General features: G+C 38.6%; 1 protein-coding gene across 1 annotated transcript; it reads left to right on the forward strand.

Moving 5' to 3' along the window:
• The first annotated feature begins 8940 nt into the window (after positions 1-8940).
• LOC121413860 (F-box only protein 3-like) lies at positions 8941-20733 on the forward strand. The gene is made up of 11 exons (XM_041606835.1): positions 8941-9022; positions 11279-11391; positions 11818-11910; positions 12796-12953; positions 13598-13809; positions 14573-14677; positions 15603-15724; positions 16480-16643; positions 17218-17301; positions 18375-18488; positions 19069-20733. Exons 2-11 carry the CDS (start codon positions 11306-11308, stop codon positions 19200-19202), a joined length of 1272 nt encoding a protein of 423 aa, XP_041462769.1. The 5' UTR covers positions 8941-9022; positions 11279-11305; the 3' UTR covers positions 19203-20733.
• Positions 20734-21445: the final 712 nt, after the last annotated feature.

Raw genomic sequence — 21445 nt, forward strand, 5'->3', positions numbered from 1 at the left:
AATGCGAGCGTGAATCGCGAGCTAAAAAATGACATTGCGACCCCCCAAAAAAAAAATCGAAGCACTTTTTAATTAAACAATCACTAGCGCGAAGGGTGAGCGGAAAAAAGTGACTTTTCAGACCTAAAAAACGAGACACTCTATTCATGTTTTGTAAATCATGAAAACGATGGATGGGTATTCTCATCTGAAAATGGATAATTTAAAAACATTTTGACTGACGAACAAGCTGCGTATCTTAAACATGCATGTGCGTGTTTTTTTTTTAAGATTTAGACCTAGAATCTGGGCATTTATACATTTTTTAATCATTTCATTTGATTTATTGATTTCCGTTTCACAATGTTGTACATAATAATAAACATAAAATAACAAGACATAATATCATATATACAAAGCACTTTTGTAATCATCATGATAGATATTATGAAAGAGTTCTGCCTAGATGAGACAGAAAATCGTGTACAACTCTTGAACGCACACACAGGTCACGGAGTGACCCTGAGTGCAAACAGCTGACTGTGTTACAACGTAGGGGTGATACATTTTCGCAATAGGTGTGATCAAACTCACTGGAGGGACTTTAATTCACTTATAACAAAGAAATGTGTACTACAGTACTCCTGTTGAATGCTCTGATGAAAATTATATGAGTTTCACATTCATTTGAACGGGAGGACAAGATTATTGTATATATCGAGTGCATTATCCATAAATCATACTACCATTGCGACCCCTGCCCGGCCGATGGTTCAGGCATGACGATCCTGAGTGACGTCACCGATAGAGACCTCAAATGCCAGGACAGCCTATTCGACAACTAACTTCATCTAGTAAAAAACACGTATTGAAGATATCCAATGGGAAAATGGCTTTCATTTTCATGAAATATACATTCCGTTCCTCAATAAATTTTTAACCCCGTCGTTAACTGCCCATTCATTCTCGAGCAATGGGGGAATGAATACAGAGTGTCTCAAAGTTTGTGTGAAAAAAGGTGCATTTTCCATAGAACTTCTGCCAAAAAGCAATGCGTAAGGGAAAGATTAGCCCCAAAACACGAATAGATGAGTTAATCAAATGGAATGAATCATGAAAATCAGTGAAATATAGTTTCTCCTGTACTCATTACTGAATACCCCGACTTGATACGATTAATTTTTCTCCCTCTCCATCAACTTTTAAGAAAAAGGGTGCATATTTTCATAAAAATATCATGTGTTATATCGACGGACGCCCGTGCGTACGAGCAGGAGGAAGCCATAGAGATGTATATACATCTCTATGGAGGAAGCCAAATGTCTCGTATTTTTCATAATGATATAGGATGCATGGGTTGGCTGTCGGCACGCTGTCCTGTCGAGTTCATACGAGTTACCATAAACTTAAACATAAATAGCAATTCGTTTCGTTTAATTCCATTTTCAACAATAACAGTTAATTGGTTTTGTAAATTTTGACATATAAATAACAAAACATATTTCAAGTATCCCTGTACAAAAATTAGATTCAAGATTATTATAGTCAGGTTGGAAATGGAGGAGGCTGCTAAAAATGCGGAGCTTGTGTGCAGCCTCCTATATATTCTTATATATAATAGTTACATAACATATACAAATTAAATAGCCTTTAATAAATACAATTATAGTGACATGATTTTTTTTTGTAATTTCCAGGCAAGCCTTTCTCTCTCCTTGTTTTTTTTTCACTCGTCTCACCGTCTATTCTCTCTTTTCTCCCTTTTTTCTCTTTCTTCCCCCCTTTTCTCCCCCTTTTTTGCTTCCGAGAGCTCTGTATGCGCTACTGTGAGCAAGCTTATAATTCAAGTCATTCTTTTTATCTGATTCATTCTTCATCAACCCTTTAGTTTTGTAAACATAAATTCGGTCTTCAGATTAATCGAGAGTTCATTTCGCATATTCCGCGGTATAATTAAAGTGATGTTTGCTTTTTGCAAATTTACATTCTCTGATTTCTCTCCATATTATCTGATTCACTTTTCATCGACCATTGATTCGCTTAATTTTCTTTAGTTTCGTTTTCTGCATTCATTTTCTCTCTTTTTTTGCGCTGCCAAAATTCCATTTGCCGCTTTCATAATGAATATTTCCGTGATCCGGACCTGCCTATTTCGGTAGGCATACTGCCATTTTAACATAGGAGGAATCAAGGGCTTTCGGCTCCCTAGGAACGAATCACAATGAGAATACTTTCATATTTTTTTTATTTCTTCTCTTTCACATTCTCTCGTTCTGCCCAATTTGTTAAAGGACAAGTCCACAAAAAAAACTTGATAACTTGATTTGAATAAAGAGAGAAAAATTCAACAAGAATAACACGGACATGACGGAAAATTTCATCAAAATTGGATGTAAAATAAGAAAACTCTTCCATTATGCCTATGACCTCATTGCTAATATGTTGCTTCGCTACATCTTTCTCTGCCTTATTATTGTATTTTCGATAATGCTACCCAAACCAAAGTTTCCGTGTGGCATCTGTGATAGGTCTGTCACCTGGAAGGCGCCAGCTATTGCTTGTAATAGCTGTGGTATATGGTACCACAAGAATTGTGTCAATATCAGTACCGCGGTCTTCAATGCCTTGGAAAAATTCAACGCAGACTGGATATGTTGCTCATGCGGTTTACCTCAATTCCATTCAAGTCTCTTTGAATCTTCAATACCTGACAGCATCTTAGACTCGGTGAACTCTGGTAGAGAGAGTCCTGTACCTGGTCATCCCCAGGCCTGTTCAACACCGCTACCAGATGCCCCAGACACGGTGCCCATGAGTGCTCAACAGAAAAACATTAGTGTGTTAGTAATTAACTGTCAAAGCATCAAGAATAAACTGGCCGAATTTTGGATAATCATTGAAACAGCAAAGCCCGACATCATAATCCTTACTGAAACATGGCTGAACTCGAACATCCTGAGCAGTGAGATCTTACCACAAGGTCTGCATTATGAGCTTTTCAGAAGAGATCGATCAGATGGCTATGGAGGTGTAGCAGTCGCTATCTCCAGGAGTTTTGATGCAAAACATCTTCACACTGCAGATGACTGTGAAGCACTGTTTATCGAGCTTAATATTACAGCCAACAGGAGTCGGAAGGAGTCCATCATTGTTGGAGCAGTCTACCGACCACCAAGCTCTCGGAATGACTACATGGAGAGTCTCTGCACCAACATAAGAAATGTGGCTCAACAACACAGAAAGTCTGTCTTATGGATTGGAGGAGACTTCAATTTACCAGACATCGACTGGAGTGACTATGTGGTCACTGGCCACCGCAACACGCAATCAGTGAATAATGACATCTTCACTACAATCGTCGAAGCAGGTCTTGAGCAGATTGTCACCTTTCCCACTAGACTGGAACATACTCTCGACCTGTTCCTGACAAATAGACCAGCCTTCATCAACAATTGTCAGTCGATGCCTGGAATTGGTGACCATGACATAGTGTGTATCAACACCGACATCATACCACGCAGACGCAAACCTGCCAAACGCAAGATCTATCTGTGGGACAAGGTCAACATGGAGGATGTCCGTAAAGGAGGTGAAAGGATGGCTGAAGAATTCTTTAGCAAGCGACGCGTCCTCATCGGTAAATGAGATGTGGTCATCCATTAAAACAGAATTACAGGAAATACTTGACAAACATGTTCCATCAAAATTCACCACTCAAAGATACAATCAACCCTGGGTCAACAGGAAAGTTAAGAGGTTAAGTAGACAGAAACAAAGAGCCTACAACAAGGCCCGCTCATACTGTGGTCCGAGGAAGGCACGGATGTGGGAGAAATTCATCTCACTGAAGAGGAAAACGCAGAAAGCTTGTAAGGAGGCCTACGAGACATACATAAACAACATCATTTGTCCTGATCTTCGATCTAACCCCAAAAGATTCTGGAGCTACATCTCAAGCAAGCGCTGTGATAGTAATGGCATCTCCCCCCTTCGTGGACCAACTGGCGCAACTTTCACCAGCAGTAAGGACAAGGCAAACCTCCTCAACGACCAATTTTCATCAGTCTTCAACAACGTTGACGAGGACAGGGAGCCCATCCCCAACCTTGGTCCTAGTCCGTACCCCCGCCTATCGCACATTGACGTCACTTCAAATGGAATAATCAAACTCCTTAAGAAACTAAACCCACACAAAGCATCTGGACCCGACAACATTCCTCCCCGACTTCTGAAAGAACTCGCAGATATTCTTGGTCCCGTTCTTGCCACTCTTTACCAAGCATCAATTGACACTGGCATTCTACCAGAGGCATGGAAATCTGCTAATGTAACACCCATCTATAAGAAAGGGGACAAGAGTTTACCATCCAACTACCGCCCGATCTCTTTGACCATCATATGCTGTAAGATCCTAGAGCATATCATCCACAGCACCATAATGGGCCATCTTGATGTTCATAAGATTCTCACTGATGTGCAACATGGCTTCAGGAAGGCAAGATCTTGTGAGTCCCAGCTGATCCTAACCGTGGACGACCTTGCTCGCAACATCGACGCATGTGTCCAGACTGATGTGATTCTGCTTGACTTTGCCAAGGCTTTTGACAAGGTGCCCCATCCTCATCTTTTACGTAAGCTAGAGTACTACGGTCTCTCCGGCAGCCTCTTGACGTGGATCAGAAATTTCCTTCATGGCCGTACTCAGCGTGTAGTAATTGACGGGGAAAGTTCCGACATTGCACCAGTAACCTCAGGTGTACCCCAGGGCAGTGTACTTGGGCCGCTCCTTTTCCTGGTCTACATCAACGACCTTCCCAACTGTGTCTCCGATGGCACCAATGTCAAGCTCTTTGCCGACGATACCATGGTGTATAGGGCCATCAACAGCCATGATGATGCAGTTCAGCTGCAACAAGATCTAAATGCACTACAAGAATGGGAAAGGAAATGGCTAATGGAATTTCATCCCGGGAAATGCCAGGTTCTTCATGTCTCCAAACGGAAGAAAAAAGACCGACATAGCCATACATATACAGTCCATGGAAGCCTGTTGAATCTGCCAAGTACTTGGGCGTTGAGATTTCGAGTGATCTCTCCTTTCCCAGGACCAAAATCCAATTGAAACCAGTTGGATTTCCAACTGGTTTCAATTAGTTTCAATTGGTTTCAACTGGTTTCAATTGGTTTTAACTGGAATTTAACAATTTCCAGTTGAAACCAGTTGGGCAACTGGAAATCCTTACTGGAACCAGTTGGGTAACTGGAAATCCTAACTGGAACCAGTTGGGCAACTGGAAATCCTAACTGGAACCAGTTGGGCAACTGGAAATCCTAACTGGAACCAGTTGGGTAACTGGAAATCCTAACTGGAACCAGTTGGGCAACTGGAAATCCTAACTGGAACCAGTTGGGCAACTGGAAATCCTAACTGGAACCAGTTGGGCAACTGGAAATCCTAACTGGAACCAGTTGGGCAACTGGAATTTCTAACTGGAACCAGTTGGGTAACTGGAAATCCTAACTGGAACCAGTTGGGCAACTGGAAATGACTTCCAACTGGAAATGATTTCTAACTGGAACCAGTTGGGTAACTGGAAATCCTAAATGGAACCAATCGGGTAACTGGAGATGACTTCTAACTGGAAAGATGGGTAACTGGAAATGAATTCTAATTGGAACCAGTTGGGTAACTGTAAATAAAACTGGAACCAGTTTGGTAACTGGAAATCCTAACTGGATCCAGTTGGGTAACTGGAAATGATTTCCAATTGGTTTCCAATTGGAAATTTTCCAGTTACCCAACTGGATCCAATTGAAACCAGTTAATTTGCATATTTTCTGCCAGTGTGCACAAATCAATGTTTTTATGAGATTCATCATAATTTACAATATATCTGTTGATTTTTGTTAATTTGAAGTACCACACTTAGATAAGTGTTTGGAATACTTAGCAGTGAAAACCATGTTCATAAATGTTATAGATTATAATTAGAATAGATTAAAAGATAATTAGTACACCACTAACTGTTACCAAATTGCATCAAATAAAAATACATATATTTGAAGATCTTCCATAAATATGTACATAATGAAAGTCTGTATTTTATCAATGCCCTTTACATTGGTATATACAGGCATAACACTGCTTCTGTGTTGACATGAGCAATAGTTAGTGCAAGTGTTAATTAATTTGTAACTAATTAAGTTCATTCCAACTGGAAGTTCCAATTGGATCCAGTTGGAAATCAATTGGTTTCAACTGGTTCCAGTTGAAACCAGTTGCCTCCAATTGGTTTCAACTGGAACCAATTGAAACCAGTTACCTCCAATTGGATTCAACTGGTTTCAATAGGGAAATTGGAACAACTGGAACCAATTGGAAACCAATTGAAACCAATTGCCAACTGGTTCCAGTTGCCCAATTGGTTTTAACTGGAACCAATTGGCAACTGGTTTTCAATTGGAACCAGTTGTTCCAATTTCCCTATTGAAACCAGTTGGCCAACTGGTTTCAATTGGTTTTGCTCTAATTGGTTTTAACTGGATTTTGGTCCTGGGTTGACAGACACATTGACAACATTACCAAAAAGGGAATGAAGACACTTGGCTTCTTAAGGAGAAACTTGCCCGGTAAGTCATGCTCCAAGGAAACCAAAGCTGCCTGTTACAACACACTTGTTCGGCCTATCGTGGAGTACGCAAGTTGTGTGTGGGATCCCCACACCAGCAAAGCCATTTCCAAGGCAGAATCTGTGCAACGGAGTGCAGCTCGCTATGTGATGAACAATTACTCAAGACGATGTAGCGTCACAACCATGATTGATGCGCTTCAGTGGAAGACCCTGCAACATCGTAGAGCAGTGTCAAAGCTTACTATGATGTACCGAATCACCAACCATCTGATTGACATCCCCGACGACCAGTTGGTACCGCTCAACACTCCAACCAGAGGCCACAGCAAGAGATTTCTAATCCCACGATCACGCACATCACTACTGAAGGATACGTTCTTCCCAAACACCATCCGTTTGTGGAACGGTCTACCTGAAAATGTGGAAGAAGAAAGTTATGGCATTTTAAAGTTTCGCTTCATTTCACAAAACAGTTAGATGCACATCTCGGCCGGTATGCAAAATGAGGAACTGATGACATCTCTTACTCACTATTTCTTTTGTATTTTATTATATGAGCTATATGAAATATTTCTATTTTCTCGTCATTGTCATGTAAAATGAAGTTTCATTCCTCCCTGAACACGTGGAATTCCATTGTTTTAACACTTTGTGCTTCAGGCAAGGAGGTCCTCATCGTCAAGTTTGTAAAAATTGAAATATTGTATAATTCAAACAATAAAAAACAAATCATGATTGAGTGACATAATTAACTCTCTCATTTGCCTGTAACTCGTTCATATAACTATTTTGTTGAAAATAAGCGAAACTTTGAAATGTCATATGCATAACTGTCTTATATTACATCCGATTTTGATGAATTTTTCAGCATTGTGCTTGTCTGATTTTTCTCCATTGATTCAAATCAACATTTTTCTAAGGTGGACTTGATCTTTAATTCTTCCTCATTTTTTCCCCGGAATTATTTTCTCTCCGTTCGATTCCCGGCCAATCAGTCTCTCGATCGATTCATTTTGTGTCGTTTCACTCGTTTTCCTTCATGAATATTAATTTCTTCATTAATTGCTGGGAGATGGGTGTAGCAATCAGTCAGTAGCGTAAGCAGGATTTTTGAAGGGGGGCCAGCTGTGCAAACCCTTTACTCGAGTTAAGGGTCTGAATTGCAGCTATGGGCATGCCTTGTGTAGGCCTAGCTACTGAATGCCAGGTCTTTGTTGATCAAAGTGTCAATCAGGGTCTGTGCCTGCAAACTAAGGGGGAAGGGTCTTAATGAGGTCGTTTGTTCCCAAAAAATTGGACAAGCAAAAAAAAGTTTTGAAAAAAAATTAAGGGGGGGGGGGTGGGGGGCTGCATGCATATCACCACCCCCGGGGGGGCCACTTCCATTCACGAGTGGATACCATGCGCGACCATGGGGTCTCGAAAAGCACCCTAAACACGTAATTTCCATATTCTGAAAATGCACCCCTTAACAAGTATTGGCGTCTGAAACCTATACCCTTAACAAGTATTGGAAACAAAACTACTCTTGGCAAATATTCCCTGAAATGAACCCCTAACCAAGTACAGGAATGTTTTCTTGTTACGGGTCCTTCGGTCGTCGGCTTTACCTTATTTGGTTTAGTATACGACCCCACCTTCTACACCTCGCGCAAATCGGACTCTAAACACGAAGTGTTGGGGCTAAAAGGACATCCTTTATAATACATTTTAATTTTGTTTTATCATCCCGCAAATTCGACCCTAAACACGTAATTTTCCTAGAGAAATAGATACCCTTTTTTCATTATTTTTGTGTTTTTGACACCCTTATCACGTTACGTACGTAACGTGCCCTATCGTGAAAAAGACATCCTTTTTACGTGTTTTTTTGGTCGCGCATGGTATCCACTCGTCAATGTAAGTGGCCCCCCCGGGCCACCTCCCTGCGTACAAGAAGGGTTCAACATTTTTTAGGGGGTTCAAACCTCTGTAACCCCCCCCCCCCGCGTATGCTGCTACGATCAGTGGCCAAGAGCATTTCCGCGGCCCCATTTTACTCTTTTTTTATGGGGGAACGGGGCAGCTAGTGCATGACCGTTCACTACACTAACTCTATTCTTTTCAGCTTGATTTTGATGTTTTGTTCACCCTTTGATTTGGCGTCTGTCCTTTTTTTCTCATTTTCATTTTCCATGGGGGGGGGGCAACCCCATTACATCGATTTAATGGGAACAGGGGTGGGGTCCGGGGGTGGGGCGTTTTGAGTGCGCAACATAATTCCTCCTGCAGCTGCCGCGCCGCGCCGGAGGATTGTGATATCTCGTTATTTAGCGTCTTTGTCATCACACAAAACAAATCCCATGAAGTTAGCTGTGTGGCTGTGCAGTGGTACCCGTGTAGACTGATGAAAAATAGGCCTAACAAGTTAGGTGAGTCGATCAGTAAACATAATGATGCGCATTACGATGTTTAATGGCCTGAAGAAAAAAAGGCGAGGGAAGAGGATCGAAATTAAAGCCGAGCTCCTACTACTATAATTAGTAAAATGCCGCAGAGAGGGAGTGATGGAGGAGCGAACGTTGACCCCCGGGCCCGGCCCCGCGGCCCCCAGTGGCGGGCATGGTGGGCGGGGCGGCTTGGGCTTAGCTCCATTCAGATGTAGGCCAGCTCACATTTTAATGTTAAAAGTTAGAGCGCTGTGAATGATACATACGATGAATCACTGCACTTAAATATTCAGAGGCCAGACCTGGCGATAAATCAAATGAATAAGGAAAAAGACCTTCCTTTCCTGACGTTCCTGAGACTCTAGACAGTCTAGTATCTCTCTGAATTAGCCAGGCGGCTTCTAGACTCGAGAGTAAAAATCATTTACTAACGTAAGGACTAAGGTTACTCTCAAAGGAAGCCAGGTCTTCTCATTAACACACACGACGGAAGCCAAAACCTGAAACTTTCACCCCCGAGATTTCTACTTTCGACCTTAGAAAAGATCTTGCCCTAAATCATGTAAACTTCATTTCCGACATTTCTACGCTCGTTATTTTCTAAGGAAAGTAGAGCACTCTAGAAATTTGTTTTTCTCCATTCACTTTGTACATAAATCTCCCCATTGACATTGTGTGTAAATGTCCCATACGTAACATGTTGTCCCATACGTAACAATTTTTTAATTAACTTTTAATTAAAAAAGTAAACTCTATTTTTTTTTATTTGGGTATAACATTTTCATACTTTATAAATTAGAACTTCCAAGAGATGCAACAATACAAGTATTGTATTATGAGAAATAACTTAAAAAAACATCCTCAAAATGTTACGTATGGGACATTCCATCCTTGGACAAGACCTAATTTGCATAATTAATTAGATGACACCACTTTTTTTCCTCCAAAAGTAATAAGATGTTAAGGGGTCCATGTCCCACCTATGACTTTATCTCACAAGTTTTGTTTAAATTATTTTCTATGAGTTCATAATTGTCCCATACGTAATGCCCATTTGACCAATTATGCAAATTAGGTGCCCCAAATTAGCTAAAATATGCATATTATCAAATTTTTCTCAATAAAATTTTAAAATTCAACATTTGGGCTTTCTTGCCCCACCAAAGATAACTTCTTAAATTAAAAATGAAATTTTGCCTTCTAGGGTGACTTTTTCTTGGACTTGCCCTGAGAGTAACCTTACGTTGGTAAATTTATGATTTTTACTCTCTAGAAGACGCCTGGCTAGTCTGACTGCAGTCTGCACTGAGTGAAGTGAAACTGAAGTCTGATTGAAGGTAAACGTCGTAATCCTGGGTTTTAATTAATCAAGGTGCAAATTGCACGACTACGAGCCTCTTTATTATTGATGATTGCATACAGTGACTTTTTCACATGTACATAGTGTTAAATTTCCATGGCTTAGCTAGCAGTTCTGCCTTCATGGCCTTATGAGTTCTTCAATAATAAATCACTTCAGAGAAGTTTTTTAAGCATTTAAAGGCCAAGTCCACTTCAGAAAAATGTTGATTTGAATAAATTTTAAATAAATCAAACTAGCATAATGCTGAAAATTTCATCAAAATGTAAAATAAGAAAGTTATGGCATTTGAAGTTTTGTTTATTTTTCACAACGGGTATATGCACATCTCAGTGTCATGAAAAACAGTCAGTCGATGATGTCCATCACTCACTATTTCTTTTGCTTTTTACTGTTTGAGTTATACAATATTTCATATTTTACAGATGTGACATTAAGGACCAACTTGACTGAACCATATAGTATTGAACAATGCTAATTCCACATGTTCATGGAGGAATTGTTTTTTCACTTGACAATGAGGAGAATATTAGAATATCTCATATTTCATATAATGAAATACAAAAGAAATAGTGATTGGATGACATCATCAGTCTCCTCATTTGCTTACTGACCAGGATGTGCATACAACTGTTTTGTGAAATAAAGCGAAACTTTAAAATGTCATAACTTTCGTTTTTACATCCGATTTTGATGAAATTTTAAGTGTTATGCTTGCTGGATCTTTCACTCTTTTTGTTGGGGTGGACTTTTCCCTTAGAAATACTTTTCTATCCTCCTGAAGCAAGTTGGAGTCCAGTAGACTGAGAAGTTAGAGAAATGAATGACAATCAGGATAGATTAACTGCAATTAATCTCATTTTCTTTTAATTATACAGGGAGAGAGTAGGTGTTTCAATGTCAGTATGGCTGCAGCTAGAACTCTTCTAGATCTGCCAGATGAGCTTATTATAAAGATCTTGGACTGCCTTGATATACAATGTCTGGTTAGGTACGGTATGACTCTTTGTTTAATAAATAGATTCCTAATATTTGTATTTTGCTTCATCTCCTTTTCCCCTTTGTTCTCTTCATCAATATATTCATTGACTCAATTTTCACAAATTTTCAGTAAAATATTTATAACTGATTACCATTTCACATCTACTGGATAAATCATTCATTGGCTCCTTTGTCATACATGTACTCCCCTTCCAATTTTACAAGTTGACAATTCCTTTTGGTCATCTTCCTTTTTTGAGCCATCCTCTTTCTCATCCTTTTCTATCTCTCCTTCTTAACTTGACCTTTTTCCCGATCTTTTCTTTTTTCTCATCCTCCACCTTTTCCACATCCTTTGCATGATAACTAGAAGAGTTCCTCAATTATCATCTTCTTTCTCTTTCACTTCCTCTATAATTTTTTTTTTCTCCTACAGATGTGTGGCATGTACTTGCCAAAGGTTGAATCAGCTCTCAAATGCAGAGAACCTATGGAAGAAATTTTCAGACTTGTGTTGGTTGGACAAAGAGTGAGTTTTATTCGTAACCCCCCCCCCCCTTATAAAAATAGTATTAAAACAGGGTTCAGTTGGGCAGTTAGAAGGTCTGTTGCAAATTTTGTGGATAAAACTGCTTCCTCAGTTATCACCCAATGCCCAGGGGGCTTTACACATACATTAGTCTTGGTGCAAAGTCATGAAAGATGCATTCTCGTATTATGTCAGGTAATTGCATTGCTATGGTAACAGCATATTATTGCAACAATTCAAGGAAAACATTGCAGAGCAAACTACCTCATTTTATTACAGCGTTATCAATTCAATGTATTCCCCACATATGGCCACCGTAATAGGGAAGGGGGTATTATTTATCTCCAGTGGTATTTCTAGTTATTTTTTGAAGGGGCAATGATGAGAATGGTAAAGATGTTAATAGGTTTATTCGTGTATTCATAATCATCCAATTTTGGGATTATCAAATAGGCGTGTTCGTTTCTGGCTTTGATGGCATTAGAGTCCCATCTTCCTGCATTCAGATTAATTGCAGTTTTATAAAAAGAAATGGGAGAGGGCGTAAAAGGAGTTAATAAAAATAGGCATTTATATAGCGCCATCTATCTATAAATATTCTATTCCGAGGCGCATTACTATTATTATTACCCCAGCTTTAGCTCGAGCTGCCTTTCAGCGGTCCTGCATTCAAGGAATTAATCCTGCCAGGTACCCATTCACCTCACCTGGGTTGAGTGCAGCACAATGTGGATGAATTTCTTGCTGCAGGAAATTATACCATGGCTGGGATTTGAACCTACGACCCTCTGTTTCAAAGTCTGGGCTACAAAGTTACTTGTATGTCGGTCAGTGTCAACGATGCATTTAAAATTTCCCCATAATTTTTTATTCCTTGTCCCTCAGGAGAAAGCATTCTTCAGATTCCTGGAAGGAGAATTTCCTGGAGTGGCACAGGAACTGGGGCAAGTACATAACTTGTTACGCCAAGGTCAGGTCTGCTTGGAACAAGATTGAAAGCGCATTGGAGGCAAGAAGCCCAGGAACAAGATCATCTCTCAAAGGTAATCAATGTACATAAAAATATGAATAAATAATGATGATGACGATGATGGTGATGATGATGATGATTGTGATGATGATGATGATGATGATGGTGGTGATGATGATGGTGATGGTGGTGGTGATGATGCTGGTGATGATGATAATGAAGATAATGATGATGAAAATGGTGATGATTATGATGATGATGGTGATGGTTATGATGGTTATGATGATGATGATGGTGATGATGATGATGATGACAGTGATGATGTTGATATACATTAATAATACTAATATACAATCATTGTAATAATAGTACTCAGTTTTTCATATAGATTAAATTAAGAAGCCTCTTATTCTGAAATATAAGATAAGTTGGCCAAAGGAAATTAAACAAGATAATGATATCATTCAAAGCTATTGATGTGAAAAAAAAATCTGCGATAAGTTATAACCTACAATTTATGCTCAATGAATCAGGAAAATTTAAGAATTTGCCTAAAGATTTCTGAATCCTTACTTTATTGTTAAATTGTGTGTATTGTGAATTGGAGCAGTTGTTGCTTGACTAAATTTCATGCCATGTCTTCAACAACAATCTGAGACACAAATGAGAAACTAAATTAGAAGCTACAGTATGTTCGATCTTGTCTTCTTTTACCAGGGCCGATAGACCAGAGTGAGCTAGATGCAATAGAAGCCATGATGGATCGCCCTTTGCCTCTAGAATTGGCTTGTTCCTATCTTATCCATAATGGCCAGGATGTCATTCCTGGGAGGGGATCTCTGCTTGGGAACCTAGAGGTCTATGACCATCACAGCATGGAGGTAGCAGTGCCACTGGCATTCAATATTAAGAATGCCCTGCCAAAAATAGTAAGTGGTTATTTCTCTAGGTATGGTCTATGACATACCTATGTGTTGATGTCCAGTCCTTAATAGGAATGAATCAATAGAAATTTTGAAACATTTGGGTTTTATTGCTGAAAGATGTGAATTTGTGTACACCAATGCAAATAGTGTTTTTTAGCCAAAATTCATTATAGTATCATTATTTTTCCTTTTACTTTAAAACCAATCAATTTCATCTTGTTTATGGTCAAAATAAAGTCCAGTTTTCATTGAAAAAAAAAATAAAACATGAGAAATTTAGAAAACAATGAAATAAATAAGAAAATATATGTGATGTTAAATTTGTTTACAATACATTTGATCAGATTCCTATTAAGAGTCTATGAACGAAAAAAATTTATGTATAAATTATTAATGAGATATTTTGCAGAATTTGATCTAATAGTTTTGAAGATTATGCCATGGATAACGCATATGTGCCAATTCTTGTCGTGATCGACGGCCGAGATCATAAGGACCCCCCCGTTAGGTGTCAAAATAGCCCAGTCTATTTAGGATTAAGATTTACCATGAATGTGAGATATCTATGGATTTTTATTCTATGTATATCAGTCTTTCCTGTATGATGTGAGCAGTGCATAACTCAGCCATATTCTCTCATTTATTTTTCATTAGTGAGATTGTATTGTAGCTATGAAAGTACCCTCATTTATAAAATATTCCCTATCTGTAATCCAAATGTTTTTTTCCTGATAATACCATAGAGTATATGTTTCTTCATATTCAGGGTATGTTAGCATTGAGTTGGTGCCCCTACACAAACTATGGTCAGGTTGTGTGCGTGAGTGAGAAAGTGGGTCTGCCTATAGGATGTGTCTACTATCTCACCCAGGTAAGTGATGCAAATCTTGGGGGTGTTACAATAGCGATGTGGTTACATGTAATATTCACAAGTGATTGTAAACGTTCTTACATATTTTGATCATAGATATAAGTTACGCTTATTGTACAGTTGGTCATATCTAACATATATTTTACACAGAACCCAGGAACACTGTATCTGTTTCTGTTCATGGTAACTCCCGTAGGAACTCGGCAGGACAGCGCTCTGCTGGTAAACGCCAAGCTGGTATATAACCAATGACCTAGGAAACATTTCACGTCTAGGTTAATCAGTCATAGTGGCTGAATTTATAGATGACAGAAATTGCTCTCGGGCCTTTTTTAATCAAAGTAAAGACAATGGCAAAGTAGGGATTTGAACTTACAACCTTGTGATTATGAGTCTAATGCTCTAACCACTGGACCACACGACCCACGATGATGATGGGTTCTTGTATAGCGCCGGTATCCGCCTCAGCGGGGTACTCAGGGCGCTTGCTCAAAAATAGTTATTCACAAATCCCAAATATTTGGAAATCCGGCATTACCGTGATGTAACGTTCAGGAGGCATGTATATGTCCACTGCAAATAAAATTTAAGATTTGCAGATTTGTCAAAGTAATTATGAAGGATTACTGTAGCTTCTTGAATGCTGCAGTTATCATGTATTAGTGCCACTGTGAGAAAAGAAACACATCATTTACTATCTTTGTAAGAGTTTTTAACAGTAATGCAACATAATTATTTTGGCTTTAGCAGAACTATCCCCGGTTTCATCACCTGGGTTGAGTGCAGCAAAAAAGGAATTTTATATTTGCCCTAGGAAATTGACACAGTAACAGGAGATAAACCCCTGCATTGAAATACAAGACACCAATCAATGACACCTCCAAGGTTTTTATTTTATCGGTATGTTTCTTACTTTTACCTGTAGGTAAGGAGACAGAAGTTTGCAGGTTATTTTGTGGAGGCATCAAACTACATGGAATGGTTAGAGAAACTCGCTACCAAGCTTGGAGATCCAGAACTCATTGTTTCTTCATCCAAAATCACTAGGTCAGCTATGCTTGTTTGATTTCTGATCATTCAATTCATTGGCCCATATTCTGAAATCGGGTGTAACTTAAACTCAGGTTTAAAGTTGTGGTTTAAGTATGGATAGCCAATTGTTGCATAAATCACTAATGGTAGAGGCATCATATTTCAGCTCATTTGGCTCCCAAATCATTCATAATTGTCTAGGACTTGAAATAAGATGATTGTCTTCCCCATCAATGAATCAGGAAAGAGCACAGTAAACATAAGAAGCATACAACTTAATAAAAAATTTTGACACTTTTGGCTTGCGATAATTTCAGCAGAGTTAGACCATGGTCTAAGTTAAACCTGACTTCAGAATACGGCCATTGGGTCTATATTTTGAAAAAGGGCAACATATTGAACCTTTTTATATTGGAAATAAAGGTTAGGATTGTAGTACTGGTTGATATTTGATTTCATTGTTAGTTGATTATTGCTGGCAAAATATTGCCGATAACATGATATATCGCCAAGTCTGAAAATTCATTATATATAGTATGTTCATTATGAGCTACAATTCTGCGAGAGCTGGGGAGAGAAACGAAATCGTTGCTTGCCCATGAAAAGCGGGCATTTGGGTACCAACCTATGTAGTTCTGATTTGATTTAAAGCAATACGGAATAGCATTTTTGTCAAATATTTATTAACTTTTCCTATTTAAGGACTTTATATTACAGGCTTCCAATATTTCAATTTGAAAAAAATATTTTTGCTTTCCAATTATTGATAGGTTTTACCATGAACCATCATGTGTTGCCGTGACAAGAGATGTGAAGGTTACTGTGTCAACGTCATTTGTACCAAGTCTCAGTCACATCTGGAAGAACAATAACATGAGGACTCTGTTTGCATATCGGATCTCCATGACGATGGATGAAAACGTACCAGCCGACAGTAAGTGATGTTTCAATCAAGGGAAACTATTGTCGTATGCGCGCAATGTCTTATGCAAACAACACTTTCTGTTGCTGGTACTTTAAGCCATGTTTGGTTCTTGGAAAAACAAAGGATAGTTAATGAGATTTTGTGTTCTCTTCTACTTCTTTGGAAGCATTGTGGTCTAGTGGTTCTGACTTTCGCCTTTCAATCAGAGGGTTATGGGTTTGAATAGAAGCCATGGCATTAAGTTTCTCTCGCAAGGGATTTATCCACAGTTTGCCACACCAACCCCAGATGAGGTAAATGGGGACATGGTAGGATTCATCCCTTGAAAATCCTGTGCATTGTAAAAGGTACTTGACCAATAGTTGATAGTGTGGCATTTTACGTAGCATAAGAAGACTATTATAATAGCAAAACAGCTCACTGACAGGTGACAAGAATCACCCTACTTTAAATCCCTTACATTGGAAAGTTATGTGATTTGTTTTTGCCAAACCTCAGCATCAGATTTGTGCGTGGTCCCATACCCTATTTTTATCGTTGGCGCTTTGGTTTATAAAGCATTTGTCTAATTTTCTTCATCTAGGATCATGTAGATTACTTAGCCGGCATTGGGAGATAACTGATTCCCAGGGACAGTATCACGAGGTCAACGGTGAGGCGGTGATTGGTGAGTATATAATATACATGGTCGGCAAGGGTATGGGAATTTCCAGTTCGGCTATACCTTTTTCGTCTGACATCCACTTAAACAATAGGTTATATGATTATATACAAATAGCGAATAGGCTTGAGTGCGAGATTTCGCATGAGGTGAAAGATGCTCTATTCAACGATGCGTTAGCCGAGCTGAATAGAGCGTTTCTTTCTTTCACCAAATGCGAAATCTCGCACCATTGCACAAATAAGAATGTTCGCTATTTGTGTTGTACAACGCCTTGGAATCTACTGAAAATATGAAAAAAAAAAACTTTTTCCCACCTGTAATCTATGAAAAGGGAGCAAAAATATTGAAAGCGAAAAGCAAATCCCACAAGCACATGATCTTGGACAGCATTGCGCATTTAGCCAGCGGGCTGTACGCGCATTGTCACCTTATTCAATGAAATCGCATTGTGACGTCACCTCCTAAAGCTGTGCAATGGTACATTTTGGATGGTACGTCTTGTGTGCAACGGTACGAATGTGTGACATTGAGCCTCCCATTTGCTTGCGTACACATATCAACTATGTAAATAATATGAAACAAGTTTTCATTTGACAAAATATGAAAAGGTATAAGTAGACAAAGTGGAAATTAGATTAAATGACCAAACAGTAATAAGACTAAATGGTAGTTAGACCAATTGATTAACGTTGCAGTTGAACCAAACAGTAATTAGACTAAATGACAGTTAGACCAAACAGTAATTAGACTAAATGACACTTAGACCAAGTGGGTTTAGCCATGATGGCATTGGTTGATTTGATAATTAGACCATCTGCAAGATGGTCAAACAAAATTGCACTTCTGCAAAAAAGTGGAACATATAAGCCCCCCCAAAAAAATATGTATATTTTTTATTTTTGGAGCTACTTTATGTGTCCAGCCTAAATCTGTTGCATTGAATAAGCTCTAACGTTGCAGTTAAAAAAAAGGGAATATCCTGGGCTTTTTTAATTTTCAGGGCTCTTTTTCAGCATTTTGGGGGTAAAACTGCCCAAGCCCCCCATGTAAATTTTCCCCCATTCTTTATCCTATAGGACTATACCCTGTGATGAAGCCTGGGGCTAAGTTCTCATACTGTAGCTGGACACCACTCGATAGTGATGGTGGTTTCATGGAGGGTCATTTTACCTTTGTTAATCTTAAAACCGGTGAGTTTTACTTTTTTCGTACGCATATGAGTTGGCATTCTAAGCAGGAACTGGACAGTGTCTCACAAAGTTTAAATGGAGAGTTTTTATCAACACATTTGTCTCTCCTGCATAGCAGAATGAGACTATTTGTGCTGCTTTTCCGATGATGGAGGTGGTGGCCACGTCATTAACATTGAAATCTTGAGCAAGGCTAAGTTTTTGAAATATTTGATGATAGTGTAGAGAGCAGCAAATCTTGCCCATTATTCAATTGCAGAATATCTTCAGGATTAGAATGTCTTGAAATGTTTCTTCATATGTAACTTTATGTCAAATACATGTATGATGCTCATTCCACAACAAGATATCCCATTTCGCATTGAAGGGAAAGAAAATTGTTAACTTCAGTAAATCTTTACTTCTAAACTACCGCTGACAATTCCATAAAAATTAATGTCATTGGAAGATAAATTTTTACATTAGGCAAAGAACAAAAATGTTTTTTTTTTTTACTTATCTAAATTATTTCTGACAGTTACACAAAAATTGTTTGCATTTGAAGGTATTGAGCGTACCATCATCTGTTTCTTTTATCCAGGTGAGAACTTTGATGTGATATGTCCTCGCTTCAACTTCAAGTGCCCTGAGATCATCCTGTCCAGTGGTGACATCGATGATGAGCAGTTCGAATCAGAAGACGATGTCGATGATGAAGATGATGATGAATATTGAAACTTCCTATCGCATGATGACAATAAATTCAATGGTGATTGTGATGTCATATTGAAATCTTTCAGAATTTTTATTAGACTGAATGGTTAATGTTGATGATGATGCTATCATAAAATCATATCGGAACTTGAAATGCTGAATAGTTCATTCAATGAGGTGATTTTCTAATCTCCATGTTTATAATCCATCGCCTTCCCGCAGAAAGGCTGTTAACGTATTTTGGCGCCAAAACATGAAATTTGTTTTATTGCAAATGGAAAAGCATGTCACGAAATTTTTTCTGTAACCATTCTTGAACCTTAATTTGATGTCATGACATAATAAGAACATTCCCATGTGCTTTAGCACATAGATACGTCCGTAGTCTGGGAACAAGACGCTTCTCAACGTGCGTGCGCACATAGATCGATTCGCGCTAGCAGCCTGTCTGCGGTCACTGGATCAGCGGATTGCGCATTTTTCTTCCCGGGAAAAGGGCGTAAGGTATTTCTTCTTACGATTAGAAAGCGTTCAGAGTGTTTTAAATAGAACAATAAAAATATCAATGAAGAAAACATCTTGCTTTATCAGAAAGTATGAGAATTAAGACAGAAAATAATACACTAGCTGCTTACCCGTTATTAATCGGGGGGGGGGGTCAATTTGACCCCCTTCAACAAATTTCTTCACTACGATGTCACGCCGCTCGCTGACTTTTTATTTTCAAGTCTTGCGCATCTTTTGCGACCAAATTTGTAACGCCCGGGTACACGGTTCTGAAATTACACAACATTTAATAAGTGCATGTCAGACCCAAAATTGCTCAAAACGTGATTCCGTGTACAAAGTCAATAGTTCATTCAATGAGGTGATTTTTCTAATCTCCATGTTTATAATCCATCGCCTTCCCGCAGAAAGGCTGTTAACGTATTTTGGCGCCAAAACATGAAATTTGTTTTATTGCAAATGGAAAAAGCATGTCACAAAATTTTTTCTGTAACCATTCTTGAACCTTAATTTGATGTCATGACATAATAAGCAAAAACATTCCCATGTGCTTTAGCACATAGATACGTCCTTAGTCTGGGAACAAGACGCTTCTCAACTAGCGTGCGCACATAGACCGATTCGCGCTAGCAGCCTGTCTGCGGTCACTGGATCAGCGGATTGCGCATTTTTCTTCCCGGGAAAAGGGCGTAAGGTGTTTCTTCTTACGATTAGAAAGCGTTCAGAGTGTTTTAAATAGAACAATAAAAATATCAATGAAGAAAACATCTTGCTTTATCAGAAAGTATGAGAATTAGGACAGAAAATAATACACTAGCTGCTTAACCGTTATTAATCGGGGGGGGGGGGGTCAATTTGACCCCCTTCAACAAATTTCTTCACTACGCCGTCACGCCGCTCGCTGATTTTTTATTTTCAAGTCTTGCGCATCTTTTGCGACCAAATTTGTAACGCCCGGGTACACGGTTCTGAAATTACACAACATTTAATAAGTGCATGTCAGACCCAAAATTGCTCAAAACGTGATTCCGTGTACAAAGTCAATGCGAATTGTGTTTTTCAACCAAAAATCATAAATGTATGCTTATTTTTACTTTTGTTGGTTTCAAATTATTTTATATGCTATTTATGATTGCAAAAGAGTCCCTGACAAAGTTCATTGGAAAAAAACAATTAAAAAACAAAAGTTTGAAAAACAAAAAAATACATAAGAATTTTAAAAAACAATGAAATACATAAGAAATTAATTACATTTTTGCAATTTTTTGTAGGTTAGAAATGTAATAATTGACAATCCCATCAAAAATGGGCATTTTACCAGCTATATAAATTGAGTTAAAAGCCAAAACATACACAAAAAACAAATTTAGGGCAAATTTCATATACTTATTTGCATAATTAAATAAAGAATGTAAACAATTAATATTTTGAAAATTTAACTATACAGTCTTGTAGTTTACATCCGGCTCTTCGCGCTTGCAAATTTTCGCGGCGATCAGCGGCTGAGATCTGAGGGGGGGGGTCAAATTGACCCCCCCTTGTATATACTGGTCTGAAATAGCCCATTTAAGCAAGGCACAAAAATAAGGTCAAAACATAATTTGCGTTTTCTTGAAAATGTACTTTTTTGCGCACATGGGCGCGTTCACGGCCTTTCTGCGGGAACGCGACAAATTCTGTATTGTTTATGTTCAGTTAGGTTTTTTAACTTTGTAGACTGCTTCAATGCATGGTCTGAGTTCACAGGGCTATAATAT

This window comes from Lytechinus variegatus, chromosome 4, assembly GCF_018143015.1.
Source record: "Lytechinus variegatus isolate NC3 chromosome 4, Lvar_3.0, whole genome shotgun sequence".
NCBI lineage: Eukaryota > Metazoa > Echinodermata > Echinoidea > Temnopleuroida > Toxopneustidae > Lytechinus > Lytechinus variegatus.